A 12618-nucleotide genomic window follows, 5' to 3' on the forward strand; every position below is an offset into this window, starting at 1 on the left:
CTGACAACATTATTGACAATAACCCAGTTTATTCAATTTAAGCTGATTTCTTTTCCTCTCGTCAGATAATTTAGAGATCCCCAAAATAATGTCTCCCCTGCTATTTCTCCTTTTGTTGTCTTCTAGGTCATTCTAGGTTCTAGCTCTAAACCAGGTGGTTCTGAAATCTCCTGACCGGAAGATCTGGGAAGAAACGTGAGAACTATTTTTACAACAACACACATCTTTGAAATTTCCTGGTGAATAATTTCAAAAAACCTTTAACCAAGCGCGATTCTAAATATAAGTTAAGAGGAAATCCCGTGTTCTAAATTAAGTTCGATTCATCCTTAAGCCCGGCTTAGCGGTCAAACGTATACAAAAAAAAAAAAAAAAAAAAATAACAAAAAAACAAAAACGCTCAAGCTGGCAGAAATCAGTGTTGATTACTTTCTGGAACAAAAATTTGACGAGAAAACTGCGCCTACGAGACTAGCTATCTCATAGAGCACGCTACATTACCATACTTCTGTTATGTTTTTTCATCCATCAGGACATCTTGTTTGTCTCTATCCACTTCAAGTAGTGGGAGACACGAGCAAACACAGTGAAATACTCCGTGATACACATGTCATTTCCCCAACTGACTACACCTCGCAAAACCCACTTGCCATTTTCTTCACAAACAAGAGGTCCTCCGCTATCTCCCTAAAGGGGTAAAATATATTCAATAATTTTAATGCGGAACAAAGAAATTAAATACTCAAAACTATAAGGAGAAAAAAGAAACTTAGGCAAGTGTATTTTTAACCTCAATAGCCGTAATAGAAGGCGATTATGCAAGGCTCTGGGCTTACCTGCTCTTACCAGGGAATGAGCAAACAAGCGAAACGAACGGACGAGCGAGCGAACGATCGATTGATCAAACGAACGAACGAACGAACGAACGAAAGAACAAAAGAACGAACGAACGAACGATCGATTGATCTAACGTACGAACGAAGGATTAAACGAACGGGCGGACGAAGGTACGGATGGACTGAATGACTGACTGACTGACGGACGGATGGACGTACAGAAAAACCGACTAACCGACCAAAATGAACACAAAGCACACGATGAAAGGGACGAACAGTTGTTCGTGGCAGTAGCTTGACATGTTGTCAATGGAGATCTGCCAGCAAAACTGACGACAATTTTCACGGAATTCATTAATTTAGGGGTATCGATTTCAAGTTTCAAATGTTTGAAGACAATTAATTCTCAAGAAATGTTGGCTTTGAATCTATTAATGTGCCAGGGAACAGCGCATGTTGTAACTCTTTAAAATAAACATACACTGTCGTTGTGGGTCTAAATTCTGGGTCCTGTTAAGGAGATTTTTTTTAAACATTTTTTTTTTCTAATTTTCGAAATTTGTTTGTTAGATATGAATTAAATCGACATTTTTTCACCTGACAACCTCCTTTGCCCTGGCCTCCAGCACACAACATAGGACCTTTGTGAACCTTTCTCACGACTTTCATTTTTTCACGGCATGTTTTGTGATCCGCCACTGGAAGCACTGCTTGTTGCAATACTTCCGCTCCACTCCCTCCACCAATCGTTTTTCCCCAGCCTGAAAAATATATGGAAATAAAAACAACTCAAAACCGAGGGTCAGGGTGAAGGTTTTAACCAATAGCAACCTGATAAATGATAAGTCCTTTGACATCAGAAACATTTACTAAGAATTAGCTGAAAAATCGCTTAAAAATCAACTGATAAATGGGACTCCAGCAACCCTTTCTAGACCGTTAGCAAACAGCTATTGGCAAATAAGTTGATCTTCAAAAATGTAGCCCTTAATTGTGCTAGCACTTCACTTTGGGCGCGCAAACTTCTGCACGGACAGTACTCCCCTATAATCGTTTTGATCATTGACGATCGTGAATAAATTTGACCTTGTCATATCTGTGAGACCACCCAAACAATCGTTCTGTTACTATTGGCACACTGGACGAAGAAATGCTTGAAGCAAGAAAACGTTTGACTAGCAAGTATACGGAACACACCCTCCTTAACAGGGCTCCAATCAACCAGTTCCCCTCCATTCGAAATCTGACTAATTATGGGGTGAAGGTTAGGCAAGACTATGGCGTATATATGCTCATGAATTATGTCTATACTACTTTACCAGTGATAAAACAGTTTGTTCCTGGGGATATCTGGTCTCTGCCACTTTCAGGAAGACAGACTGTGTTGACCTTGTCACTTGGTGTAATTGGCTTCGCAAGCTTTAACAATGCCACGTCGTTTTTGGCTGTTATCCAGCTGAATTCTGGGTGGTAGATAACTTTTGTCACATTGATTGTTTTTTGAACCGAGGTAGGGTAACCCTCTTGGTAATGAGCACCTAGAAACAGAAAAAAGAAAATCGATTGAGACAAAATCATCTGAAATGAAACAAACAAGCAGAGAAGGAAGAACGGATGCAAGAAAACAAGGAAGGAAGCAATGAAGAAAGAAAGTACGAAAGTACTGAACCAACGAGGCAAGAAGGAAGTAATGGAAGGAGAGAAAAATAAGACAGAGGAAGTGAAAAGCCAGGAAACAAGGGGAAAAGGTAGAGAGGAAAGACGCAACCAAGCGAGGATTTAGAAGCAAAACGGGCGAAGGGAAGGAAGGAAGGAAGGAAGAAAGAAAGCAAAGAAGAAAGCAAGGAAGGAAGGAAGAAGGGAAGGAAGAAAGCTTGGAAGAAAAAAAGGAAGGAAAAACTGAAGCAAATCGAAGGAAAGGGAAAGAAAGGAACGTGTTAAAAAGATAGAACAAGAGAATGCGGACCATTCACATCCCCGACGCAGCTATGTGATAAACTTACCAACAGTGACTTTGAATGCAGTAGGATAGGGATCATATTCCACACAATGAGCTGCTGTCAAAACCCAGTCCTTCTCAATTAGTGATCCGCCACAGACGTGACCGTAAGAACCGTCGTCTGGGTAATCTCTGTAGCGGAGAGAAATCTGCCACGGCCATGAATTGGGTGTGGCTTCTTCACCGTTTACCACGCGGGACGACTGAGCGACACGCTTTCCACATGCAGCTGTTTCAGTTAAAAAGAAAAGAAAATCAACAAAAATGAGTTACTGCTTCGCAGGTACAAGAAATATTTCTTTCTCTTTATTTCTTTTATCTATGTTTTTCTTAGGTAGATATTTCCATGTGAACGGATTAGTCTGCTGAAGTGATTCAATGCGCTCCCGTGACAGCGTATCTACGAACAGCAATACAGGATTTTCCTCGAGCTAAGCTCGACAGGGAAGTGAAAGGGCTTTTTCTATTGGGTGAGCAAGCCGAAGCTCTACTTTAAATGGATAAATTAATATGGTATTCGGTAAACTGAGTTTAAAAAGGAAAACATTCTGCGTTGAAATATTCTTATTAGAATGCTTTAAAGAACGCGTTTTTAGGAAAATTAAGGTACGTGCGCATCCAGCGAATTCTTTGATTTGTTTCATAATCTAAATTTCTTTTCACTTGAAATAGCTGATGCACTCTTTTTTTTTTTTTTGTATAAGAATATTGTTTTTCCGGCCGAGGCTGAATATTCTTGTTTTTTGCCGAAAATATTTTATGCTGAAAATATTGTTGTGAATAATCTCAAAGATAATAGCGTATAACGCTTCTGTTTTCGAATGTATTTGGTGTCTCCATGAAGTTAGAAGGAGCCAGAATGGGGGGAACAAAGCCTGGTATATGACAAATAATTTCTTTTGGAAATGTAACATACGTTTAGTGCTAACTTTATTGCTTTTTGGTTAGTTTTGCCGTTTACAGAAACGAAAAATTTTATACGATTTTGTTCAAAACATATCATTGTATTGCCAATACAAATTTTTAACACAAAAAATTATATTCTTTTCAAAATCTCAGCCTCGGGTTTACTCTTTAAATATTCTTAAAATTTCGCAAATTTCAGTTTCGATATTCTTAAAAAGTATATACTTATAAAGTATATTCTTATAAAAAGAAAGATTGTAATGTAAGATCAAAGTCTATTTTAAATCTTTCTCTTTGGCCATCGCAGCTTTATAACAAATAACACACAAACTGCAGTGACAAATATGAAGAGAAACCGCTGATACATATTAGGGAGCAAGAAAACCACGACGGCAACGACTACGGGAACGTCAACGAACAAAAGATTTAACGAGCAGTACAATGGCTGTGCACGTGCGTTATAATTCTTGGTACATTTCTTTGCCGTCCTCTGCACAACAACAACGTACATTCTGCGCTGTCTGGAGAACGTGAACCACGACGGCTAATTTTTTTAAAATTTTATTTAAAATTTATCGCTGTGTCCCGGATGTAGTTCTGGGATAGTTTTGACAGTGATAAACAAAGCAAATGACTTCAGAGTATCGCGAGATTCGTAGGTAAAATATAAGTTCATTTTAATCGGCGTTATCCCTGGCGTCGCCGTCATGGTTTCTTAAGCTCCCAATTGCAAGATGAAGGGGACGCTACTAATTAGGAAAGTGAAAACTACCCTAAACGATAATGTTAGCAGCGAAAAGCTTATCTTTATTGGTTTGCACTTTTAGTATGCAAACTTTTCTCAGCTTCTGTCATTGTTATTGTTAAGTAGTTACTTATCGTAAATTCAAAATTTACTCGTTACTTCTATTCTAAATGGTCACTTCTGAATATATATGTCGAAACACACGAAACGTTAAGTTGAATGAATTTTGTTTCCCAAAATGCGTTTTATTTTCATGTTTGTCACTGCAGTTTGGTGTTATTTCTTATAACGTCTATTTTGTTAAACGCTTCCAGTATTTTAATGCAAGAAATGCCTTTTCAGTTTCACAAATTATGGGTCCCCTTTGCGAGGGTTCTTAGGCAAAACCTCAGCAATCGAATGCTTACCACTGACAACGGCCATCTATTGTACAAAAGGGCTGATTGAACCCCGTTTTTAATTGCCTTTATTTTTGCAATATTCCTCCGTGTAACATAATTGCATTTTTTTTTGAACATTTTAACTTTTCTTTCTTTTTGCATTGAATATCCTATCACACATGTTGGAAATTATTTTAAAAGAAAAATAATCCTTATTTTTTTTTTAACAAAAACGGACAAATGTTGCTAATTCTGTATACTTTTAATGTGCAATCTTTTAGCATTAATTGGTTTTTTCTTCCTACAGCTCCTCCCTTCTGGTACAGTGTCTGGTACAGTGTATGGGTCTTCATATCTTACAAAGCAGAAACCCTTCACCTTCTTACCTTCTGTAAGCGATGGAAGTGGAACGAGTAAAACTGCCAGTAATACCAAGATCATCAACATTTTGTGCCGAGTTGAAAAGCATTTAAACTGCACCCATGCAACTAAATGAGGTATTCATCATTTATAGACTCAGATTTATTCATTTTCTTTTGCATAAGCAAACAGACTTGCGAAAGGACTCTTAACCCTTTTAAGTGGTCTTAAAATTTTTAATGGTCACAACAAAAGGGCTCTACTAAAATAAAGTACTTTCTAAAATAAAGTGGTTGGCACGTTTTGGAACACAATGTTAGAAATAGAGCATTTTATTGTTAAATCCGCAAAGCTTTGTATGACATGCAAGTGTTAAAATAATGTTAATGTGTACTTGCAGCTGAGCAAAGGCCCGGCCTAATGTAAGTAAAATCGGTAAAATACGAACGCAACCCAACGAACGAGACATATTCCAACATTGTTGCCCGTAACATGTTGCAGATAGTTTTTTTTCTGTTGCACCATCCAAAATCTCGCAACATTCTGTAACAGTGTGGCCAATCGTGTACAACGTTTTGTCTGCAATAATGCTGCAATATCGTGCCATTTGTTCCATTTAAATGTTATGTGCATTTGTCCGAGCTATAAAATATTGAGTAATTTCAGTGCATTTGTGAAATGACTACCATTAGTACTGTTTGTTTAAAGCTAATTAGCTGTTAATCGTTCTTCTTAAGCTTTTATAAGTCATTTATACAGCCAGCAGATCGCTACTACCCGCAATTTCGCCATATCAGGTTTTTCCCTTAAAAATTGTACCTCAGCTCATTCTTTTATAAACGCAAGACTTTTGAGAAATAATTCGGGAAAATTTGTTTGGATCTTTTAAATGCTTGCCTGTTTTCTCTCTCAATATTACAGTCACTCCCTCTTTAACCTTTTACAGAGCTTCTTTGAAAAACAACATCATTAGTTACACAATACACAATCTTTTGAATCGTATTAGCGGCGCTCCTGCACGCCGACGCTGCACAAGCGGAGCCCCATTCCTTAGAAAATGAGGTAACCCATCAAGCCGAGAAAATTTGGTTATGACGTGACTGTATGAGCGAGCGAGCGAGCGTCCGTCCGTCCGTAAGGCCTCTGGGGGAGGGGAGCTTCAAGGTAGCCCTAACAAGGGAGCTCAGGAACGCTATCTTTTCTTGGCAGGATTTTGGAAAAAAAAAATCATTTCTATTTGTTATGTGACTCAAAAAACGATAGCAGAGATTGTTCTAACGTTTTCAAGATAGGGTTTCACTGAAGCAGGACGTGACAGATAAGAGTTGAGTGCAAGAATTAATTAACAGGCAAAGAAGAAGCCACGAAGATCGCGATAGAGAGCGGGCTAGGTCTAGGGAAAGAAGGCGAAAGAATACTGAACAATGCCGAGAAGTAGAGCGAGTCAGGGCTGAGAGAAAGGAGATGAAACAATACCTAGCAATGCCATGAAACGGAAGCTAGCGGGAGCTTGAGAAAGGAGGCGAAATACCCGAAAAATTGACTCAGAAGACCACAGAACTCCCCAAGTTAATTCCCGCATTAATGTGCAGCCTTGCAAGGAAAATCACATGATTCATCAGGTGATCAACAAGAGAACTCAAACATGTTTCGTGTGTTTAGAGAAATTACAGAACGCCATAATTAGTCCAGTTCAGTCTTTTCACCTTTTGCTGCAAGTTTCTCCCTGGAAGATTTACAGTTGCCGAAGGCGGTGAGCGACTGATCTTTTGTTGTGACGTTTTCTATGAAAATTATCAAGTTGCTTCGGCGAGATAAGCTTATCTTCAATAGGTTTTCTTTTCTTAAGTCTTCCTGATTTTAAACCATGTTGCTATAAATGACATCGTTTTAAGTGGCAGTCCCGCTAAAAGCGGTCCACTCGACTTCGGGACCAAAAATAATTTTCCTTCATTTTTTGTCAGTGAAAAGGGTTTGACACATATATATATAAAAGCATTTACTATTTTCCAACTCGTTATTTTTGCGTTGCCACGAGCCAAAGTTAAATTTTGGCCGAACTGAGGTTGCCGACCGTGATCAGAAAGGTAAAATTCACCGATTTTGTGAAGCGTGCTACGTCGCCTAAAATGCAGCTCACGGAATTTCGTTTTCATACGAATTTTAAGGTACATTCATTACTTTGACTGACGAAATATGAAAACTTTTAGAAAAATTCTAAGCTTACCAGCGAGGCCGGAAGACTCCCTACTCCGAGGCCTTTGATCACCTACTAAAATTTAGCCAAATTTGACGGGGAAAATCTCAAAAGATGGGTCTAAATGAGGCCTAAAAGGCACATCACAGTAAACTTCATACCTTAATAAACCGTTCTATAAGTTCAAACCGGTGGGTATCTCCTTGGATTGCACGCGAGAACAAATTAAAATCTGCCACAGTCAGTGTGTTTACATAGCTATCGCTCGTGTCAAAGCGCATTTGCATAACCCTATCACCCGGTGAAAATACATCTTCTTCCGTTCAGGTTCGTTTGTTGACCTTCTGAGTAGTGGCATATAGCTTCCTTTAATACTTGTGTACACTCTAGATCCAGTTTTGAGGTGAAGGTTGCGTTAAAGTTGATCAATTCTCAAGACTTGCGAGACTCCAAAAGTAAATAATGGCGCCAGTCTGCAGAAATTAACCGTAGCCGTCGTCCTGACCCTTCAATAAATTCTCCCGCAGAAGTAGCACTAGGAGAAGAAGAAAATCGTAAGTTTTCATTTACCGTTTAATGGCAACTGAATCCTGTACTACTGCCAAGACTACTGGGAGCTTGAGGGCTATATGCCCGAATTTGAAAAACAACAACAACGAACACTTGCCGGTTGCATCACTGGGAAATGAACCTGAATGAACACGACACGCGTAAATGGAACTATGTTTTGCGATGAATGATGGACTTTACTTCTGTTTTATGCTTGATGCTTGTCTTTTAGTATCCTACACAGCGCATAAAATAAACTTCGGGATCCGTTTATCGGGCTGTTTATACAACGAAAGCTGCACCGGCTTCGTCAAAATGTCACACAAGTTGTAACGTGACCAATTACCCAGGTATCTGTATGTGAGGCCCCAAAGGGTAGAGTTTTTCAGCCGTTTGGGTCATAAATAGGGTATCGATTTTGGCCATTTTGGTCATAAATTGGGTATGGTTATAGCATTCTAGTCTTGAATTGGGTATGTTTCTTAGCAGAAGCTACTTTTTCTTCATTATCAATAAGACCTTCAACAAAAGCCCTTCATAACGTATGTTTAGTGCAGCTGTGTCAGCCGCAACGGTCACAAATAGGCTATCAAATTTTCACCATGTCCTTTAACTTACAAGTTCATTAAAGAAGACTTCCGCTCTCTGGCTTTGAGGGGAATTTCAAAATGATCTCACGTGGCCTTGAGCATCGTGATATTGAATCCCATGGTCGGAGCTTATCGTTTAAAATTAAGGGCCCCTGCTCACGGATGGCGGAGCGCATTTTGAACTGGGGGGGGGGGGGGGGCTTACAAGCGAGCGCCATAGGCGCTTACTTGTAGGGGATCTGGAGATATTTCTAAAATTATTATTTCAAGTATTTTTTGCTTGAAATTGGGGTGGATAAAGCCCCCTCCCAGCTCCCCCGGCTCCGACGTCCCTGCTGCCGTTGAAAGAAGTTGATAATTATACCCCATTTATGACCAAAACGGCTGAAATACCAGACCCTTTGGGACCGTCCATACCTACATAGCCCATATTAGGGAGTACTTCCCGGGCACCAACGCTTGAGTCCCATACCAGTATGAGTGCATGTCCCATCACTTAACCATATGTTTCGCGAGGCGGAGAAATCAAAGACAAACTATTTTTATGGCCAATATTCTGGTGTCGTCAGAAAAAATGGGAAGGGTGGTAGTCCTATAAACACAAAGTGAGAAATCGGCCTCTCAACATCTGCACGCGCTTCGATATGGACGTTTCTTTGGAAGGTTTCTTGGTCCCATCTTTTGATTTTCTTCCATTGTGTTTTCTATGAAAAATGGACGGCTGATAACGGGAAAGGAAAAGCGAATTTTAGGTCCATGTCTGCTTCCTCCGCCCTCATGTATTAGCAACTCCTTATATTTTCCGAGGAAAGGTAGATAAAAATTGAAAAGGTGCAATGATTGTCCTCGTTCGGTCATACTGAAAAGATTGCACTAGTCCAAAAAATTAATGGATGGCTTTTTCATTATCAATATTGAAATGAGAAAATCTTCCCAAATTTAATGATCGGCGCGCGCGGGGTAGGGGATTTGCCCTCGGCCCCTGGTAATTGGCCCGGGGGGGGGGGGTACTTCCAGAAAAGTTGATTGGGGGTGTGCGGCCCACTTCCCAAAACCCTTACCCTCCTTATGACCAAACTCTGCGTTTTTTGCTACCCTATTTATGACCTGACCAAAAATTCGATAGCCTATTTATGACCGTTGAGGCTGACGCAGTTGCCCTAAACATACGTCATATTATGAAGGGCTTTTGTTGAAGGTCTTATTGATAATGATGAAAAAGTAGCTTCTGCTAAGAAACATACCCAATTCAAGACTAGAGTGCTAAAACCATACCCAATTTATAACAAAAATGGCCAAAATCAATACCCTATTTATGACCCAAACGGCTGAAAAACTCTACCCTTTGGGGCCTCACATACAGATACCTACATAACCCATATAAGGGAGTACCCGCCTCCCGGGTAATTGGTCACGTTACAACTTGTGTGACATTTTGACGAAGCCGGTGCAGCTTTCGTTGTATAAACGGCCCGATAAACGGATCCCGAAGTTTATTTTATGCGCTGTGCAAGATACTAAAAGACAAGCACCAAGCATAAAACAGAAGTAAAGCCCATCATTCATCGCAAAACATAGTTCCATTCACGCGTGTCGTGTTCATTCAGGTTCATTTCCCAGTGATGCAACCGGCAAGTGTTCGTTGTTGTTTTTCAAATTCGGGCATATAGCCCTCAAGCTCCCAGTAGTCTTGGCAGTAGTACAGGATTCAGTTGCCATTAAACGGTAAATGAAAACTTACGATTTTCTTCTTCTCCTAGTGCTACTTCTGCGGGAGAATTTATTGAAGGGTCAGGACGACGGCTACGGTTAATTTCTGCAGACTGGCGCCATTATGTACTTTTGGAGTCTCGCAAGTCTTGAGAATTGATCAACTTTAACGCAACCTTCACCTCAAAACTGGATCTAGAGTGTACACAAGTATTAAAGGAAGCTATATGCCACTACTCAGAAGGTCAACAAACGAACCTGAACGGAAGAAGATGTATTTTCACCGGGTGATAGGGTTATGCAAATGCGCTTTGACACGAGCGATAGCTATGTAAACACACTGACTGTGGCAGATTTTGATCTGTTCTCGCGTGCAATCTCAGGAGATACCCACCGGTTTGGACTAATAGAACAGTTTATTAAGGTATGAAATTTACTATGATGTGCTTTTTAGGCCTCATTTAGACTCAACTTTTGAGATTTTCCCCCGTCAAATTTGACTAAATTTTAGTAGGTGATCAAAGGCCTCGGAGTAGGGTGTCTTCCTGCCTCGCTGGTAAGCTTAGAATTTTTCGAAAAGTCTCCATATTTCGTCAGTCAAAGTAATGAATGTACCTTAAAATTCGTATGAAAACGAAATTCCGTGAGCTGCATTTTAGGCGACGTAGCACGCTTCACAAAATCGGTGAATTTTACCTTTCTGATCACGGTCGGCAACCTCAGTTTGGCCAAAATTCAATTTTGGCTCGTAGCAAAGCAAAAATAGCGAATTGGAAAATAATAAATTGCATTTTTATATATATGTGTCAAACCCTTTTTACTGACAAAAAATGAAGGAAAATTATTTTTGGTCCCGAAGTCGAGTGGACCGCTCTTAGCGGGACTGCCAGTTAATTTCGCTCATCTCTAAACAATAACAAGAAGTGGAAGTTGTTGTAAATGGCATAGTTTTATGTCAATTTTCGTTGTTAACCTCACGTCTAAAAATAATAAAACTGTATTTATAAATACTGCAAGGCGAGTTTTGAAGTTTTCTTTGTGTTAGTAGGCACGGCGCTTCACAGACCGCTTAAATTTTCTCCTCTGTTGTTTGGGTCAATAAACCATTTTAAGTCGAAGCGAACAGAATTTGCTCGTTTGTGGTGATTTGCAAATCATGTTTACAAAGTATGGAGATTTCCTCGTTTTTTTAGTTCAATTTATTCGGTTTGATGAAATGCTTGGGTGAATTTTCATGTTGTTGGTTTAAGACTGGTAAAGCTACCGCCGATAAAATGACTGCAAAGCCGTCGGCAAAAATAATATTTAAAAATAATATTGCAAGTCAAACACTGCAAGTCTGCGGACCTTTTGAAGTTTTCAGGCTTGTAAATGCATCTCTTGACTTTAGCTTGAATGATAATCAAGCTTAAACGACTTTTATTTATCCTTTCTTTCATAATTTTGGTCATCCTTCAGGCTTCGATCATTGAGACGGGTTTTGCTGTTTGGTACTCAGATGTAGTGATATGCATACTGTGTTTATGTATATTTCCTCGTTTCATTTCTTTGTTGTCCAGTTGATTCGGTTTGGTGAAATGCTTAGTCGAAATGTCGGGTAGAACATTACGCATGTAAACCCTGTCTGCAAATAAAACTCTACTTTGGTTTTTGATTTGCTATGTGATTTCATTACTGCCACTGAATTTGGTCGAGGGTACATGTCTTACGTCGAACTTCGTCCTGAGCGATTATTTTTATCGAGGCCGATGTCAATTAGATCCTTGTCCCTCGAACTTACAATCTAACTCAAACCCCCATCGTGGTACAAAGGCGGGTGGACTTTGGTTTCATTCTGTTGAGGTACAGTGGGATAAATTTACATTGAGTAGATAGGTCTGAGCTTGCTTTACAACACGACACCATTTTTATACGTTATGACGTCATATGACGTAAATGACGTCATTTGATCCGCCATTCTGGATTTCAAATTTTCTTAAAAGGTCAAGAAATAACGGAAATTAGTACAAAATCTAGCCAAAATGATTTGGAAAGAAAAAAATTTAATAATTTGTTTAATTTTATGAGCTAGGAGAACTGAAACGCAAAAGAGAATTATGTCAAAAAAGTGCATTTTCGGCCACATTAACATGAGATTTGTGGTTGCCATGGCAACTTGGATACACAATTGACTTCTCAAAATGTCTGGAAAGGATAAATGAGCAGCCCCTGAAAGTTTCAGTATTTTAGAGTAAATGGTCTTTTTAACACTTGGAAAAACCTTTGTACGTTTGAGGGTTAAGACGAACTATTAACTTTACATTACACATGAAGAACACTACCCTTTGACTAATGCACAAACGAGAT

The 12618-nt window shown here is 39.4% G+C and overlaps 1 protein-coding gene across 2 annotated transcripts; it reads right to left on the minus strand.

Annotated features, from left to right (window-relative positions):
• Positions 1–9: 9 nt before the first annotated feature.
• LOC110046925 (chymotrypsinogen B-like) lies at positions 10–5357 on the minus strand. 2 transcript variants are annotated; one of them, XM_089282246.1, is made up of 6 exons: positions 5253–5357; positions 2840–3064; positions 2156–2374; positions 1434–1597; positions 507–687; positions 10–183 (listed from the first exon to the last, which is right to left on the minus strand). In XM_089282246.1, the coding sequence occupies exons 1-5, from the start codon at positions 5311–5313 to the stop codon at positions 529–531; spliced, it is 828 nt and encodes a 275-aa protein (XP_089138372.1). In that variant the 5' UTR covers positions 5314–5357; the 3' UTR covers positions 10–183; positions 507–528. The 2 variants fall into 2 exon arrangements, with proteins under 2 accessions (XP_089138372.1, XP_089138373.1); XM_089282247.1 differs by having other exon boundaries at positions 502–687.
• Between the last annotated feature and the right edge of the window lie 7261 nt (positions 5358–12618).

This window comes from Orbicella faveolata, unplaced genomic scaffold (assembly GCF_042242905.1).
Source record: "Orbicella faveolata isolate gen_17 unplaced genomic scaffold, um_ofav_v1 contig_12, whole genome shotgun sequence".
Classification (NCBI taxonomy): domain Eukaryota; kingdom Metazoa; phylum Cnidaria; class Anthozoa; order Scleractinia; family Merulinidae; genus Orbicella; species Orbicella faveolata.